This window comes from Heloderma suspectum, chromosome 3 (genome assembly GCF_057233095.1).
Source record: "Heloderma suspectum isolate Gila_16-S chromosome 3, 16-S_ref, whole genome shotgun sequence".
In the NCBI taxonomy this organism is placed as follows: domain Eukaryota; kingdom Metazoa; phylum Chordata; class Lepidosauria; order Squamata; family Helodermatidae; genus Heloderma; species Heloderma suspectum.
In genome coordinates this window covers 32,329,593-32,347,501 of record NC_139460.1, presented here as the reverse complement: position 1 = coordinate 32,347,501, position 17,909 = coordinate 32,329,593, and the positions used below count along the sequence as shown (strand labels likewise).

The following is a 17,909-nucleotide window of genomic DNA, read 5'->3' as shown; positions in this document are numbered from 1 at the left end:
ACTCTTAGCCCTACCTGGAGAAGCCAGGGATTAAACCTAGAGATGTGAAGGCCTGGAAAAACACTGGAGGGGGAAAACTGGGAGAAAAAAAATGCTTCCCCCCCATGTTTTTCCCAAGGACCTTTCCCTCCATCCCCCAAAACTGAACCATTTCAGATTTTCTTTTAGAATGATGAATAAAATGTTTATGACAAGGTAATACAAGGTATCATGTATTGCCACATGGCCTTTACTCCCCCCAAATGATATCTACAAAATAGGAAGTCTTTTATGTAAGACTAGAGATACGAAATTTTTGGAAATGGTGAAGACATGGGGGCATTTTTTTTAATCCTCTCTGTAAAATTCCCAGGAGTTATTTATTCCATACCTGATTAATATTATTGATCTAATAGATCTTTTACTGACATTTAAGAATGTTCCAAGTCATGCTCAGTTTCCCAACATATGACTAGAGTTACATAATATGTGATGAAAATGTGCATTCTTGGCAGTTTGGGTTATTCTCTAGAGTTCTGTGTTTCTGGGCTTGTTCTGGTAGATGCTGTAGCAGTCAATGACTGTAGTTTTGAAACCCACATGTGAGAGAAACACTACAAGTTATCCCACAAGTACCAACACATGTGACAGAACAATGTGACAATGCCCCCTCCCTGCAACTTTGAGGCTTAGATCTACGGAACTCACTGCCATGGTTTTTAAATCAGTTCCCAACTAGTGAATGCTGCCTCAGCTATAAACCTTTAACTACTTAACTACTGCCATGAAAATAAATAATGTCTACTATTTTTGACATAATGCTAACAACCTATGAATGGGGTGTTCACAGGTTGTTTCTGAAAACTGGAAGCGGCTCACATACAACCACCAAACACATGAGGTAATTAACCCACAATCTGCTGCCAAATGCTGCTGGGACATGTGAACAGCCCCAATATGTATTATATATAACTTGGTTTCTCATGAAATTACCATGTTTGGTACATTAAATTTGAAAGTCCAATCCATTCAGACCATAGTTACAAATTTACTGAGTTTACTTTTAAATGTTTTTAATTGTAATGATAATTCTATAAGCAAACCAAGTTATACATAATACTGTTTATGTTCCAAAAGTAACAAAGTGCCTTTAGATCTGTAAAGAGCACTAAAAAAATTATTACTGCATATTTTCTATTGCCCCCCCCCCCCCTTCTGGTTTTTCCACGGCTTTGAAATTTCTGGAAATTTTACATCTCAGGCAGAACAATCCTATGGACCCTGGGAGAGCATTCCAGGAACCATAGAGTACAGCCAATCCTCCCTTGTGATGTCACAGACTATGATCTTGGGACAGGGAATCCAAGACTGGACCATTCCCCCTCCCACTCAGTGTCACCGCAGCAGCTGCTCTTCCAGGGTTGCAACAGTGGCCTTGCAAGAGCTTGGAGAAAGGGAAAAGGGGGAGGGGGGCCCAGATCTGCAGGTTCTTAAAGCCTCACCCTTGCTCATTCTGCCCACAAGAAGGTAGGCCAGCTGGATTAGCTGAGAGGCCCGTCTAGCTATAAATGGTAAAAAAAAAAAAAAGAACTAGAGGCCGTTTTACCTCTGTCCTCCTCCCGCCCTGCCTGGTTCCTGTCAATGGTGCATAATATAGACAGAGCGCTCCGAGATTGGAGCCCTCTGTCTACTGAGAACTAGTAGTTAGGATTGTGTTCTAACTGAACCTGGGAATTTCTGCTTGCAAAGTGTGTGCTTTAACCATTGTTTTCCATGACTAAGTGGTAATGTCAAGGAGGAGAGGGAAATTGCTCCCAGGGAGTAGGGGAGAGAGAGCACATGATCTGAAGCAGGTTTCTATTTCACAAACTATGGTTTGCAAGCAATTGTTATGTCTTGCTGTTCAGTCATTCAGTCGTGTCCGACTCTCTGTGACCCCATGGACCATAGCACGCCAGGCCTTCCTGTCCTGCGCTCTCTCCCGGAGTGTGCTCAAGTCCATATTCATTGCATCCGTGATGCTATCTAGCCATCTCATCCTCTGCCGTCCCCTTCTCCTTTTGCCTTCAATCTTTCCTAGCATCAGGGTCTTTTCCAGTGACTTTTCTCTTCGCATTAGGTGGCCAAAATATTCGAGCTTCAGCTTCAGTCCTCCCAATGAGCACTCAGGGTTGATTTCCTTTAGGATGGACTGATTTGACCTCTTTGCAGTCCAGGGGACTCGTAACAGTCTTCTCCAGCACCACAGTTCGAAAGCATCGATTCTTCGGCGCTCAGCCTTCCTTATAGTCCAGCTCTCACAGCCATACGTTGCTACTGGGAAAACCATAGCTTTGATTATACGAACCTTTGTCAGCAAGGTGATGTCTCTGCTTCTTACTATGCTGTCTAGGTGTGCCACAGCTTTCCTCCCAAGGAGCAAGCGTCTTTTAATTTCATGGCTACAGTCACCGTCTGTGGTGATCTTGGAGCCCAAGAAAATAAAATCTGTCACTGCTTCCATTTCTTCCCCTTCTATATGCCAGGAAGTGATGGGGCCAGATGCCATGATCTTAGTTTTTTTAATGTTGAGTTTCAAACCAGCTTTATTGTTATGTCTACATGAGACCTAAACAATAATGAGTATGCAAGAAAAAAAGAAGCAAAGAGAAGCAAATAGACCTGTCATAACAGAATCATCATGAAATGAAGGTTTGTTGTTTAACAAGAGAGAAGGGGAGCAAGTTTCATTCTTTCATGCCAAAGCTGTGTTAACTTCTGGCCAGAGACTAGAAATCTGCAATCTGACTTCTTGTACTGACATTTTCACAAGCTAAGCCCCATTAACTTAAGCGCGTTACTATAATCCGGAGAAGGACGAAAACTACCTAGCTCCAGCTTTGTATGGGGCAGAAAATTCTAAAAACATCTTTTTAACATTCTTTGAGGAATTTGAACGGATCCTGCATATAACTATTACTATAAGCCAGAGGTTTAAATTAAAACCAACCAACCTAGTATTTTTGTGAATTATTACATATCTACCAGATGTCTACAGACTCTAGTTGTGAGATAAATACCTTATTTTTCTTACATTTACTTGGAAATTTGGAAAAGTATTTGGAAAATATTTTTCTATGAATAGCCTATGTATAACCTGTTTCTGCAAGAAAAACTTGAGTAATACTTTAATGTAAAGTGTATACTTAATGCTTTTATTAGCAGTATTGCCTGATGAAGTGGGGACTCATTAGAAACACATCAAGAATTGTTTTCTGTTCATGTCAAACTGCTTCTGTAGCCACTTTATGAACCTTTGTTGACTACTGTATCCCATTTTGGATTAGGCAATTTTCAAAATATTGTGGTGGAATTAATCTAGGCATCCAATTATAGCCACCATTCAGAAATGTCACCTCTTACTACACCATGTTTGCACGGCAATTTTCCTCTCCAAGTAATGAAATTAATTACCCTATTACCTACACGGCCTTGCTTTATAGACCACTTCTATGAATTTGAACTCACCCTGCATATAAATAATTTACCTGAAATGTGTACCTACAGAAACTATATTTGTTTGACCTGGAGAAGAAGATATAGATCAGTGTTCATGGATTGGGAGTAGGCCACAGAGCACACAGACACTCCAACTGCTCCCTCTCCATGGACTGATTAAAACTAGGATTCCTCAGCATTTAAGGAAAGCAGTGGAACAAAGAAATCACACAATCCCATGGCCTGGTGTGGGAATGTTGCATCTGCAAAAGTTAACAGTATTGTCAGTATAAGTAGATCGCTAATGGATCAGCAATTAGGTACTAGATTCTCTCAGTAAATCTAACAGCTTCAAAAGGAAAGTCTGTCAATCTATATATGCATACATATATATGTATATATATCTCCATCCCCAAACAGGTAACAAGAGTTTCTATGTAAGCAACCTTGCTGTCCAAAGTATCTTGATGCAGTAAAGTTATTGTTTAGATGAGTGACTAAAATATGACAAGGAAAACTGGTATAATATTCTCAAAATTTTAAAGGGACACCTAATTTAAACTCAGACCACTAGTAAAGCACAAGACTTGGCACCGCCCGCAGTCCTCACATCATCATATGCATGAAGCAGGCTGAAATGCTCCATTCATATTTTCTACAATTCTCACCTTAGCTTCATATTTTACATTTCTACAACAGGAGGCCTCCAGCTTATGCAGCCACAATACTGGAGCCAAATGTATTGCTACTCTTGCTATCAATTAAGCTACAGCTTTCACCACAAATTCCAGAAGAGGGAAGTGGCCAAAGCAGAGATGCCAACAGCCAATAACAAACATTAACTACGCTCGTTCCTCTTTATGATTCTCAATCTCTGCATAGGATATTACACAGGGAAAGGAATAATTGTGGGTGAGATAAGGGGAAATCTTGACTTTTGTATAACTCGTCTTCACTTTACAACTATGGCCTGGTTCAGACATAATGGCCAACTCATGGTTATCTCATTGTGAACTGGCTTCAGGTTTGCATGCTCTCTCCTCCCATCAAGGGCAACCTATAGTTTGGCTCCAAAATAAAATCAGAAATCATTGTTTGGACCCAAACTATGTCTTACTTTTCGCGGGAGGAGGGAGCAGGCAAACCTGAAATCTGTTCACAATGGGCTAACCATGATTTGGCTATTACATCTGAACCAAGCCAATGCCTACCAGTGAGGCATTTTGGCCTATGACTTGGCAATGCAGTTATGGAAGCCAAAGACAGGCAGCACATTCATGTCGTGAACAGTAAAAGTAATATTTCATTGAGTTATTTACAAGAATATTGATCTTATTGACAAGAATCAAGTAGTAAGTCATATAGTCCTTACTTTTTACACATAACACAGAGTTTCTTTGGAGCTGGTTTATGTGAGAATGATGAAAGGCAGGTAGTGGAACAAAAAAGATGAACAGATCCTTTCCGCTGATATGCAGTCTGGCCCTTCTGCAAAGGTTTTTTGCAGTTAGCACATGTGACTTTAACCTGCTTTGAAGGTTGCTGTTGTGTAGGAGGTTGGAAGACTTGTTTAGGAAGGGATGCCACTGGTGACAGAGAATCCACACCTGGTTGTTTCTGATTCCTCGGAAATGAAGCTGACTGAGATATCCAGGAATCTGAAAGAGAAAACATGTAGAAAGTTAAGTAAACAATTGCCTCCCAATTTACACAGTTTACAAGGGCAACATACTGGAAAGTATTCTGAAATTGAAGCACAATATTATGTTACTAGTGTAGGTAAAACAAGAGCCGCTCAGTTTACCCAGAATGCCAGACAATTTGTTCAACTGCTAATAAGGGAACTGAGGTGCAATGATTCCTATACAGCACAATAAGTACTGTATAGGAATCACAATATATTACTCAAATCACAATGTATTACTCACTGGAATGAGTAATTCCAGTATATCAAATCATAATATATTACTCACTGGAATAGCAATGGAATATTCTACTCCGGAGGTTTTGCTAGAACATATCCATTGTTTGCAACATAACAAAACCTTTAAAATGTGAAGTAAAATGCCTCTAAGTAAAGCTTCTGTCCAGTTTCTCAAGTACAGAAAGTGTTGAGAATTCCAACATGATGCTAAAGAGTGAGTTCAATGTGAGGACATTTTGCACAATAACTTTGAAGAGGGATGGGGGTGGGTGGAGGAGATGTATCACTCATTCAAAAGCAATCTTGCTCTGTACTCACTTTTAAAAAGACAAAAGCAGAAAGCTTTGAGTTGAGATTTCAGCTACCAAGATAAGGGCTGGCAATTTCCCATGGAAGGACTGGTTTTGAACAGGGAGCTTGAAAGTTATGTCATATCCCCAAGTGCACCCCTCCTAAATACTTACTGGGAAAAATTGGGTAATTAGTATACGAAAACTGGCTGAAATATTTTGTTATTTTACATTCAGCCTCAATTAAACTGACATATTATTTAAGACACCCAAGTCAACAAGCTGAAAAAATCAACAACCAAGTTGTTGACTTCCTTGTTTAAGAAATGCAAGTTAACTAAGCAAACAAAGATAGGGAATTCTCAGATTTAGAAATATGTTCAATTTTTGCTTGAGCTACACAAACTAATATTGCATTCCTGACAGTTGCAGTTTTTTGGCTCCCTGGACTGCAACTTGAGCAACTGACCTTAGTAAGTGTAGTAAATCAAGTTGAAAGGTTTCATTTACAGCTGGAGCATCACAATTTTCAGAACATTCAGTTTTTTAATGACACAGCAGTATCTAAATATCTAGTGCTGTGCAGAGTATTTCATATTCTGATATCAACATCCAAATATAAATGATCATGTAAGAAGTGGTCTCTAGATGCAGAAACAGAAAGTATTTTGCAAAATGGAGGGAAGAACAGAGCAAACCACTGATTTCTGCTAGGCAATTAAAAACTATCAGAATCAGACTCCGAAGACAGTGCAAATTGTACTTTATTGCCCATTGCTTTGAACTGAGTTTATAGATATCATGCTATTTGTTTTTAATTTTAATATTAAAAATAGGCAGACACTTGATATTGGATTTCAATATGCTTGATATTAGATATCAAGCTACATATTTTGTAAGTTTTGTCAGAGGTTTATTACTTATTTGTACTAACAAAAGGAGTTTAATTTTTTTTGCAACCACAATTTGAATATGCAACTAAAACTGAATTGAAATCAACAGCAGTGGGGTATGTACTGATGAACAATTTTTGAATAATTGATCAAACCATTTTACAAGTGTTAATGCCTTGACTGAAATGTAATGACATCCCAGAAAATACCATACCAACCAACCCTGTCTTGTTTAGAAGGCTGGATTCAAACTTCAGTGTTTAGCCTTAAAAGATCTAGGCTCTAAAAGTAGGTCTCATAAAACAACAACAGAAGTAATGATGCATTTCAATTAGGACATTAGAGTAGAACCCTACACCATCTCCTCTAGCATTAACCTGTGAAACCAAAATAATGGGCTGATTTGGACAATTGAACAGCTCAGTGTGGCTTATTTAGCCCACGGTCTGTTGCTGAATTACATGAGGGTTGTTTAACCCTCGCATAACTCATGTCCCTGGGTTTGCACAATGTGATGAGCTGCATCCGGATGTTGAATATGCACATCCTGCCTGGCATGTGTCGTAGCCCACCATGGCTTAAATAAGTTGCAGTGGGCTGTTTTGGTTGTGCAAACTGAATCAATGGGGGTGTTCCGACTATCGCGGGGGTAAAAGAAGCCATTGTGGCTTCTCTCCTCTGCCCCCCCCCATCGTTTACATAATTATCCACAATGCAACGCGGGTTGGCGTGTCACCTGAATCCAGCACGCAACACAGTGGGGAGGCTTTGTACCTACCCTACAACTCCTACTGCAAGTCATGGGTTGTAGGGTGGGTACAAAGTTACCCCCCCCATGCTGCATTCAGATGACATGCCAAGCTGTGCTGCAGCAGGAATAATTATGTAAACGATGGGCGTGCACATCACATGTGCAGGGACAGAAGCCACAACAGCTTCTTTTACCCCTGTGATCATCTGAACCCAAATGATATCTGCAGATCTTAGGAGACCGTTTCACTGGAGATAAAATACATATTCTGCAATTTTGATGTATCAACAAAACCAGAAAAGAACATGCTCTCACGTTACAGAAAAAGCTTTAAGTTTCTGGCACTTGAGAACATGTTCTCTTCCTTTGGGGATTTGTTTTTTTTTTTTAAATATAATAGGTACCTTTCCGTCTTGCTGGTTCTTCCATGAAAACCTATAGACCCTGGATGAGTTCTGCAAGCACTATTTTTTTTACTTTTTGGACCAACAGCATGCTCTTCAGTGGTTTACAAACAAAATGAATGCTAAAAAGGTGCTTGTGACAGGGGATCCTCTATAGCACAATTTAATCTCTTTCCTGCTGATTTTAGAGACAAAAGTAATATATATTTCTAAGAGAGATACTCATTATAATAGACTAGAGAGAGAAATTGAGGGAGATTTTTGAAATGGTTCATTAGAACTTTATGAAGGCGTTCTTCCACCACTCTTCTCCATGCAAAAAAACCCAATTACATTCTGCTCTAGCTACAAAGTTCAGATGGATGCCCCATCTCAGTTTTCTATTAAAGCCCCTTTCCTGCACTGGTAAAAATCCTTATGGAAGGTCTAGTAAGAGATTCTAGTCTAACTGATATTTTTAAAGAATATAAAGTGCAAGCGTTCTTTCATGCATGCAACATAGTCCTAGATTGGATACTGAAACAGTTGGCAAAGGACTGAAGCTGTTAAAAACAGCAACCATTTATAGAACCAGACCACGGTTTGACAAAAAGTAAACAGGGATCTCCTAGTAGATCGATGGATGATTCACAGTATAGCAGCAGTATTCTTTCACTTCCAACTGTTTAGCAATTCATGATGTGGGTTGTCCAGAAAAGTTTCCTATTGGGTTAATCTGCATAGAGTAATTTGCATAGGAAATGTTTTCGTTTGCACTGGAAAATTTTCTGATGCCTTAGAGTGATCTAATTTAGCATATGTATTTTACTTGTATTAGCAAACAACAAAAATTTTAAAAGTACATTTTTTGTCCCAATACATTACAAGCGTTTGACCCAAAATATCTGAGGGAAAAATTAAAGCACACAATGTGATTTAAATGTTATATTACATAATAATTTTTATTGGAACACTCCTAATTTTTTTTAAAGGAATAGCATATATTTCCCTTAAATTATTTAAATTTAAGGGAAAGATTGAGAACCGTTGACATGCTAATAAACTTTTAGCAACCTCAAGAACTATGCATGTTATGCTGACAAATATTTATCTACAAGTTTGTTACTATTGAATTTATGAAATGGAAAATTTTCCATGAATAATCTTCCATCCCACATCTTTGTTAACAACAGCAAAAACTGTTCTTTCATTCTGCAGTAGGATGTTAGAACCCCAGATCCATAGTTGCACAGATGTAGATTTATACTTGTATAAGGTCATCCTAGTGCATGCCTCAGTAGGTAACCGGCTCCAACCCAAGTAACCATTTTGCATTTGGCTTTGTTTCCGAGCCACAATACTGAGTCTAATAAAAACACAATAGTACATTCCACAAGCTTGAAGCCTGCCTACTCTTAGCCTAGACCATACAGACTTGCAGCTGTAAAGCCTCTCATTTCTGTGTTTACCTTTCCAGAAGAGGCCTTCATAATTGAGAATAGTCTGAAAATTTCTCAGTCACATTGTCTAGGCAATGTCTATTAACATGCTGGAATCTAGAAAGTCACCTACCAGTAGTATATCAGTATTCAGCTCAGAGCAAGTTTCAGGGTGCAACCCTATGATGGCTGAGGAAGGCTGGGAGTTGTAGGACTTTTTTCCATCTCAACATGCAAAGGATTGCAGTTTAAATGTTTGAACTGGCCAACTAGGCTTAGACCTTGCCCTGAAAACCGGAAACTACAGGTTTTCAATTCTAGTTTGGAGCCCAAACTCGAATACTGTTTCGACAGCTTGGATGTTAGGACAATGTGCTTAGGGCTAAATAACAAAGAAGACAGATATGCACAGAGGAGGAGGGAGGGAGAGCACACACAAAACTCCAGCTGGTTCACAAACAGAGCCTTTTTCTAGAGAGGTGTACAAGAACAGCTATTCTACAGACTAGCCTTTCCCCACAGTGGTAGATGCAAGATGGATATATCATTAGAACAGAACCGCAATTGGTTTTCCTTAAGATATCTAGCCACAGTTGCCAACTACAAAAGAAAACCGTATCGCAGTGAAATAAATTCTCATTTTAAAGCTTTCCTAAGATTACTATGTTGACTGGAAACAACTGTACATCAGATTTAATATACAAAGATGAAAATGTCTTTGAAAAGGAAGGATTAATCTAAGCTTAGTATAAAATTGCCCAAGACTTTATCAAGCTTTGCCACATTGTACTTCAGCCATACAACACAGCACATAATATTTATGGTTGTATGTTTGTCAGAGACTTTACTGGCCAAAAGGCACAACAATTTAAAAAAAATAATGTTCACTGTTAAGAAGTTATAAATTGGTTGCAATTTTGGCTATAAATATAAGCTTGGCTAATCTTTCAACCTGTAACATTATTTACAGGACTAATAATCCAGTGGACAGAACTGCATTTTACACCTCTAAGATATGGGTATGAACTCTTGCTCAGCCATGGACTGAAGAGTGTTTCACATGTAGTTACATATCCTGTTAGATAGCCACGTGGAAGGCTGCAGCTTCCCAGTGCATGTAAGCAGAGAGAGAAACTTATGTATAGGACTGACATGTGTTGCAACTTACAAGCAGGGCTGATTTGCTTTAAATCAAATTGATTTAAATTGCTTCTCTGAAGGACTCAATTTTTAATGATTTAAAACCCAGTTTAAATCACTAGTGAGGAAGACTCTATTTAATCATAATTTTTAATAGTCGTACATTATTGTTTAATATAACCTTAATACATATTCAGAGATCTGGGTTATCATTAGAAGGTAGGTACACACTAAGCATTATTCTGAATTGTTTTCAGATTAATTTTCATCACAAAATGGATGATAATTTGGTCATTTTAGTACTAAAGCAAAATGAACTTGTGAAGTCATTCAGGAGATGAATCGGCTCCAACTGTTCAATTAATCATGATAGTTTTGTCACAATGTGCCAGAATCACCACCACCAAACAGGATTTTAAATTGTACTAATAAGATTGTTTATTCTTCTGGTTAGTTTTCTTCTTTAACAGAACACACACATGGATTTTTGTGGAGGATACATGCAGCAGAGTTTCCTCACAAGTCAGGACTGCATGAATATGTTCTGTTCAGTTTTGGTTTCACTTTCTATTTGCCTCCCCTATCCACTGCATTTATATCCAGACTCCTCCTCCTTGTTCCGATCTAGTCCATCTCTCCAAATTCTGCATTCTTTGACCTTCTCTATCTCTGCACTTAGAGGCAAGGCCTTGAGGGAACACAGTTGAGACAGCAAGAGCATGCACTTCTGTACCACCAGCAGCAGTGCAGAATAGGACTGATCAGGTTATCTCCCATCTCCATCTTATCTGCTGTTAACATATTCATAGAATATAATTATAAGGTGTGTTTTTTTACCATAAAATGACTACAGAGGGCATGTTAGAGAACGTGGTAGACACTCCAAATTTTCATACTTCACTCAGAACATTTCAAGTGTTTTCCACAGGCTACACAGCAACTTGATGCAGGCATAATGCTGCCCAAATGCCAAAATATGGCTTGGTGATTGCAAGTATTGTGGGCCCCTCTATCTCCCTTCTCCCCATGTATTCCTCTCTGTTCCTTTCAGTTTTGGAAATAACTATGGTTATCTGCAGTATTGTCACAAATCATAATTAAGTTGCCTTTAAAGGCAGCCTAAAACTCATTTTAAGTAAATAAAGCCAAAACCAGTTTGAAAACTGACCACAGCTTCAAACTCTGATTTGGCACATTCATGCAATCACCACAGCAGGCATAATGTTCACCACATTCTGCAATTTTTCTATAATTAAGGATAACCTTAAGAATGGTGTTAACAGCTGATGCTGTCCATGAAACGTTTTGAAAATTCTGTGCATGTGCAGTAGCAGGTATCCCTCACACACGAACTTGTGTGGACTCAAATCCTACTATTTGAAAAACAGTGACTCTGTATCACCTTTTGCCCTGCTCCATGAGGTAGGCAATGATATGGAGCAGGGAAATTCCTACCATCATGATTTCAGAACACAGTTAAGTTTCACTACATTTGAGTACCCCCTTCATGGATCACTGCCTTGTTGTGGCGAAGGGGCTTGCGTAACTCAGTGAAGCCATAAGCTATGCTGTGAAGGGCCACCCAAGACGGACAGGTCATGGCAGAGAGTTCTGACAAAATGTGGTCCACTGGAGAAGGAAATGGCAACCCACTCCAGTATTCTTGCCAAGAAAACCCCATGGAACGTATCACAAGGCTAAAAGATATGACGCCGGAAGATGAGCCCCTCAGGTCGGAAGGTGTCCAATATGCTACTGGGGAAGAGCAGAGGGTATTTCCAAGTAGCGCCAGAAAGAGTGAAGCGGCTGGGCCAAACCCGAAAGGACACTCAGCTGTGGATGTGTCTGGTGGTGAAAAGAAAATCCGATGCTGTAAAGAACAATATTGTTTAGGAACCTGGAATGTCAGATCAATGAATCAAGGTAAGCTGGAGGTGGTCAAACATGAGATGGCAAGACTGAACATCGACATCTTGGGAATCAGCGAACTAAAATGGACAGGCATGGGCGAATTTAATTCAGGTGACCATCATATCTACTATTGTGGGCAAGAATCCCTTAGAAGAAATGGAGTAGCACTCATAGTCAACAAAACGGTGGGAAAAGCAGTACTGGGGTACAATCTTAAAAATGATAGAATGATCTCAGTACGAATCCAAGGCAAACCATTCAACATCACAGTCATTCAAGTCTATGCCCCAACCACTGAGGCCAAAGAAGCTGAGGTTGATCGGTTCTATGAAGACCTACAACACCTTCTAGAACTAACACCAAAAAAAGATGTCCTCTTCATCATAGGGGATTGGAATGCTAAAGTAGGAAGTCAAGAAATCACCGGGATAACAGGCAGGCATGGCCTTGGTGTACAAAATGAAGCAGGACAAAAGCTAATAGAGTTTTGCCAAGAGAACATGCTGATCATAGCAAACACTCTTTTCCAACAGCACAAGAGGCGACTCTACACATGGACGTCACCAGATGGTCAATATCGAAATCAGATTGATTATGTCCTTTGCAGCCAAAGATGGAGAAGCTCCATACAGTCAGTAAAAACAAGACCTGGAGCTGACTGTGGCTCAGATCATGAGCTGCTTCTTGCAAAATTTCGGCTTAAATTGAAGAACGTCGGGAAAACCACTAAACCGTTCAGGTATGACCTCAATCATATCCCTGATGAATATACAGTGGAGGTGAGGAATAGATTTCAGGGATTAGACCTGATAGACAGAGTGCCTGAGGAACTATGGACGGAGGTCCGTAACATTGTTCAGGAGGCAGCAACGAAATCCATCCCAAAGAAAAAGAAATGCAAGAAAGCCAAGTGGCTGTCTGATGAGGCTTTACAAGTAGCTGACGAAAGAAGGGAAGCGAAAAGCAAGGGAGAAAGGGGAAGATATATCCAACTGAATGCAGAGTTCCAGAGAATAGCAAGGAGAGACAAGAAGGCCTTCTTAAATGAACAATGCAAGGAAATCGAGGAAAACAACAGAATGGGAAAGACTAGAGATCTCTTCAAGAAAATTAGAGATCTCAAGGGAACGTTTTGTGCAAAGACGGGCATGATAAAGGACAAAGAAGGCAGGGACCTCACAGAAGCAGATGAGATTAAGAAGAGGTGGCAAGAATACACAGAAGAACTATACAGGAAAGATCTTAATGTCCTTGATAGCCATGATAGTAATGTCCTTGATAGCCATGATAGTGCGGTCACTGAACTTGAGCCGGACATCCTCGAGAGTGAAGTCAAGTGGGCCTTAGGAAGCATTAGTAACAACAAAGCTAGCGGAGATGACAGTATTCCAGCTGAGCTATTTAAAATCCTAAAAGATGATGCTGTTAAAGTGCTGCATTCAATATGCCAACAAATTTGGAACACTCAACAGTGGCCGCAAGACTGGAAAAGGTCAGTTTACATTCCAATTCCAAAGAAGGGCAACGCCAAAGAGTGTTCAAACTACCGCATAATTGCGCTCATTTCACATGCCAGCAAGGTGATGCTCAAAATCCTACAAGCTAGGCTTCAGCAGTATGCGAACCGAGAACTACCGGAAGTACAAGCAGGGTTTCGAAGAGGCAGAGGAACTAGAGATCAAATCGCCAACATTCGCTGCATCATGGAGAAAGCAAGAGAATTCCAGAAAAACGTCTATTTCTGCTTCATTGACTACGCTAAAGCCTTTGATTGTGTGGATCACAACAAACTGTGGCAAATTCTTAAAGTGATGGGAGTACCAGACCACCTTACCTGTCTCCTGAGAAACCTGTATGAGGGTCAACTGTAAGAACCGGACATGGAACAACCGAGTGGTTCAAAATTGGGAAAGGAGTACGACAAGGCTGCATATTGTCACCCTGCTTATTTAACTTATATGCAGAGTACATCATGAGAAATGCCGGGTTGGATGAATCAGAGGTCGGAATTAAGATTGCTGGGAGAATTATCAACAACCTCCGATATGCAGACAATACCACCCTAATGGCAGTAAGTGAAGAGGATCTAAAGAGCCTCTTGTTGAGGGTGAAAGAGGAGAGTGCAAAAGCTGGTTTGAAACTCAACATTAAAAAAACTAAGATCATGGCATCTGGCCCCATCACTTCCTGGCATATAGAAGGGGAAGAATTGGAAGCAGTGACAGATTTTACTTTCTTGGGCTCCAAGATCACTGCAGACGGTGACTGTAGCCATGAAATTAAAAGACGCTTGCTCCTTGGGAGGAAAGCTATGGCAAACCTAGACAGCATAGCAAGAAGCAGAGACATCACCTTGCCGACAAAGGTCCGTCTAATCAAAGCTATGGTTTTCCCAGTAGTAATGTATGGCTGTGAGAGCTGGACTATAAGGAAGGCTGAGCGCCGAAGAATCGATGCTTTCGAACTGTGGTGCTGGAGAAGACTGTTACGAGTCCCCTGGACTGCAAGGAGGTCAAATCAGTCAATCCTAAAGGAAATCAACCCTGAGTGCTCATTGGAAGGACAGATACTGAAGCTGAAGCTCAAATATTTTGGCCACCTAATGCGAAGAGAAAACTCTCTGGAAAAGACAATGATGCTGGGAAAGACTGAAGGCAAAAGGAGAAGGGGACGGCAGAGGATGAGATGGCTAGATAGCATCACCGATGCAATGAATATGAACCTGAGCACACTCCGGGAGAGTGCGCAGGACAGGAAGGCCTGGCGTGCTATGGTCCATGGGGTCACGAAGAGTCGGACACGACTGAACGACTGAACAACAACAACAGGGTGGAAAATGACTTTTGAGGTTAAGCAAAAGATTACATATTGAATTTATTATTGTGGCTTCCTGCTGTAGTTGGGATTATTTTTATGTTGTAAACTACCTAGAGAACGTTTATTATAAGGCAGCATATAAATAATGTAAATAAATCAAAACGAGAAGAATACTTTCCTTGGATCTCATCAAAAATTGTATTCTATATAGTAACTACCAATCTTTGTTGGGAAGCTTTAGACAAGTACAGCTTAATTCTATATTCATTCATAATCAGGGCCCACTGAGTTCAAAGGACCATACTCTTCAAGTAAATGATCTTGCTGCACACAGACAAAAGGGGCGCCAAACAAAAAAGAATTGTCTCCTCAGCTTGGTCAGCAGCCACATCTAATTCTGGAGTGCAAAAGGCATGTGGACTATATCAAAGGTCGTGGATTACACTCCTATAATACAAATTAATATGCTTTAATTGTTATAGCAACCAATTATCACACATACTTGTTTAGTAAATGTATTAATTACATGTGAAATTTGATTTAAATTTATATTTTCTTCTGTTCTTATAAACAGTCATGATTAAGTCAATCCACCCTGCTTTGGAAAATTGTACCCACTGTCTTTGAAAAAGAATCTGCACCTTACTTGACGTTATCAGACTTATGTAACGCTTTGAGAATACATAAAGGTACAACCTACCAGGATTATGGTGAGTAGCAGATTCTCCATTCTGAAAGACATCTCCAGCTACGTTCATTCTACCAGGATTGAAAGGTCCTACACCAGTCTTGGTCTGTGAAGTTAAAGATGGGGTGTATGTTTGTATATTAACACCAAAATTACTTGACTGCAGTCCGTTAGATACATCTCCCAAGCTGGTATTCTGTAGTGATGTTACATGTGTAATCATTAAGTTCATGTCACGCCCTTCAGTATTTTCTAAACGGCCAACATTCACTGAGCTCATACCTCTTTCTAATGTAGTAACATTAGCAATTTGAATTTCAGAGTCTGGTTCTGTGGTTATACCACTATTACCTATTCCTGCATTTACCTTACTTCTTGAAAAACTGGGTGTTGAAAATTCCATCTCATTGGGTCTGTTTTTACACTCTGGAAATCTTCGTTCATTGAAACTGGAATCATTTCTCTCTTGCGCCTGATTTGTTTCAATATCTTCTTCATCATCAATAATAATAGTCTCAGTTATACTTCCCTTTTGAGAGCTCAGGTCTTTTGATGGAGCCACTACTTTGGGGTCATTTCCATGATGCTCTTCATTACTGGGTGAACTAAAACCAGCATTTCTATGATCTGTTATCAACGGTGTAGAAATCTGTGGAGGCTGTACAGGTTCAACAAATACAACATCGTCGTCGTCTTCTACAGAAGTACTCTGGAACTTAGATCTAGAAACCAGAGAATTAGACGGACCTCCAAAAGAGCTTCCTACATTGGCTAGGCCAGTTGCCATTGTGGTAGGCCCCAATTACCCAGACGAGTGTTCAGACAGCGTCGCTTATCAGACACCTTGTGGACGTTCAAGAAAAACTGTTACAAAAGAAGAAAAGTAGTTTTACTATAATACAATTTCCTGGCTGTTTTTTTTCCTCCAAACTAGCATACTTTTACTTAATTTTTCTTGCTGGTGTTCATATGTGTTCAATATAAAACAAAGCCACATTACTGCTGATCAGAGTTAGATTTAAAAATTGCCAAATGTCATGTACAAGGCCAATATCTGTTGTATTAAAGCTAATGATCTTCTTTTTTGTTCGAGTTATATGCTGATCTCATTATATATGTAGATGCCAAAATCTTTTCAACTGTTTAGGCAGCATTTAAAAGACATTCTTCCTCACACATACAGAGAAACAAGGGCCATTTAAAGACCAAAGGGTTGTAAGAGAAACTGCACAAGAAAAGGACTTTTAGAAAGCAACACAATGGCCTAGTTCAAATACCATGCAAAACCATGAATTGGTGTTGTCATACTAGCATGCTCTCCCTTCCCCTCTATATGTGTGAAGAAGGCAGGCTGAAAGCGTCTGAATATGTGTGAAGAAGGCAGGCTGAAAGAGTTTGAACAAACTGCGATTTCGCATTACCATGAAGCTTGGGAAACTGTGGTTTATTCTAACTCTGGTCGTTCAAACAAACCGGAATCTTTGAACCAACCACAATTAGAGTAAACCGCTGTTTTCCAAGTTCAGTATAACATAAAACTTGTTATTCAAAACAAAAACTTGAGGGTCTCCTGCCCCCATGTGCATAATTGTCTTATCTTAAGGAGCTACCAGTTCTAAAACTACAAAAATACTTCGGTAAGAGATATTCTCTTTAAGAAATTTGGGGGTGGGGGGTGTAATGCCAAGTTATAAGATACTAAAAAAATTCTATCTTCTACAGGACACCACTTAAACTACCCAAATATGCAGCCCTACCATAAAAGCAGCCAGAAAGACTGGTATCTTTTGTAAATCAGTTCCATTTTGTTCCATATTCACAAGCAAGATCTAACATAATGAGGAAATCCTGATAGCTACATTACTAAAGAGAAGATCTGGTGGAAGAATTCCACATTTAACCATTTAAAACTTTATCTCAAATACTTGACCACAATGCTAATTTAGATTCTATTATGGGTGCACAGCACACTTATATATTGCCAGAAACTACACTTTACTATCTCAGAAGTTTGGCCCCAATACACTTTATCCAGACCTGCTTAAAGTTCTACCTTCTCCCGCAAGAGTAGACCAGTTGTAATTTTATGTTAATTTCAGATGCCTGAAACCTGACATGGACTATGTGACAGTTTGGTTGGATTCAGAGCAAAATGTTATACAGTACAATCACATTTATGGCTGCTCTCGAAGTTTTCTCCTCACTGTCTACTGACCT

General features: G+C 39.6%; 1 protein-coding gene across 20 annotated transcripts in view; it reads right to left on the bottom strand.

The window, feature by feature from the left end:
- The window catches only part of ZMYM2 (zinc finger MYM-type containing 2), an 80,996-nt gene that overhangs the window by 47,877 nt on the left and 15,210 nt on the right, over positions 1 to 17,909 (bottom strand). For 10 of the 20 annotated variants that reach the window (XM_084842803.1, XM_084842815.1, XM_084842805.1 and 7 more), the window contains 3 exons: positions 16,060 to 16,556; positions 15,705 to 15,798; positions 4,829 to 5,114 (listed from right to left, as the gene is read on the bottom strand). In XM_084842803.1, the coding sequence (XP_084698929.1) occupies positions 4,829 to 5,114; positions 15,705 to 15,798; positions 16,060 to 16,479 (800 nt within the window). In that variant the 5' untranslated portion in view covers positions 16,480 to 16,556. Of the gene's footprint in view, positions 1 to 4,828; positions 5,115 to 15,704; positions 16,557 to 17,909 lie in introns of all 20 variants that reach the window. The other 10 variants (XM_084842813.1, XM_084842799.1, XM_084842809.1 and 7 more) reach the window with 1 other exon arrangement.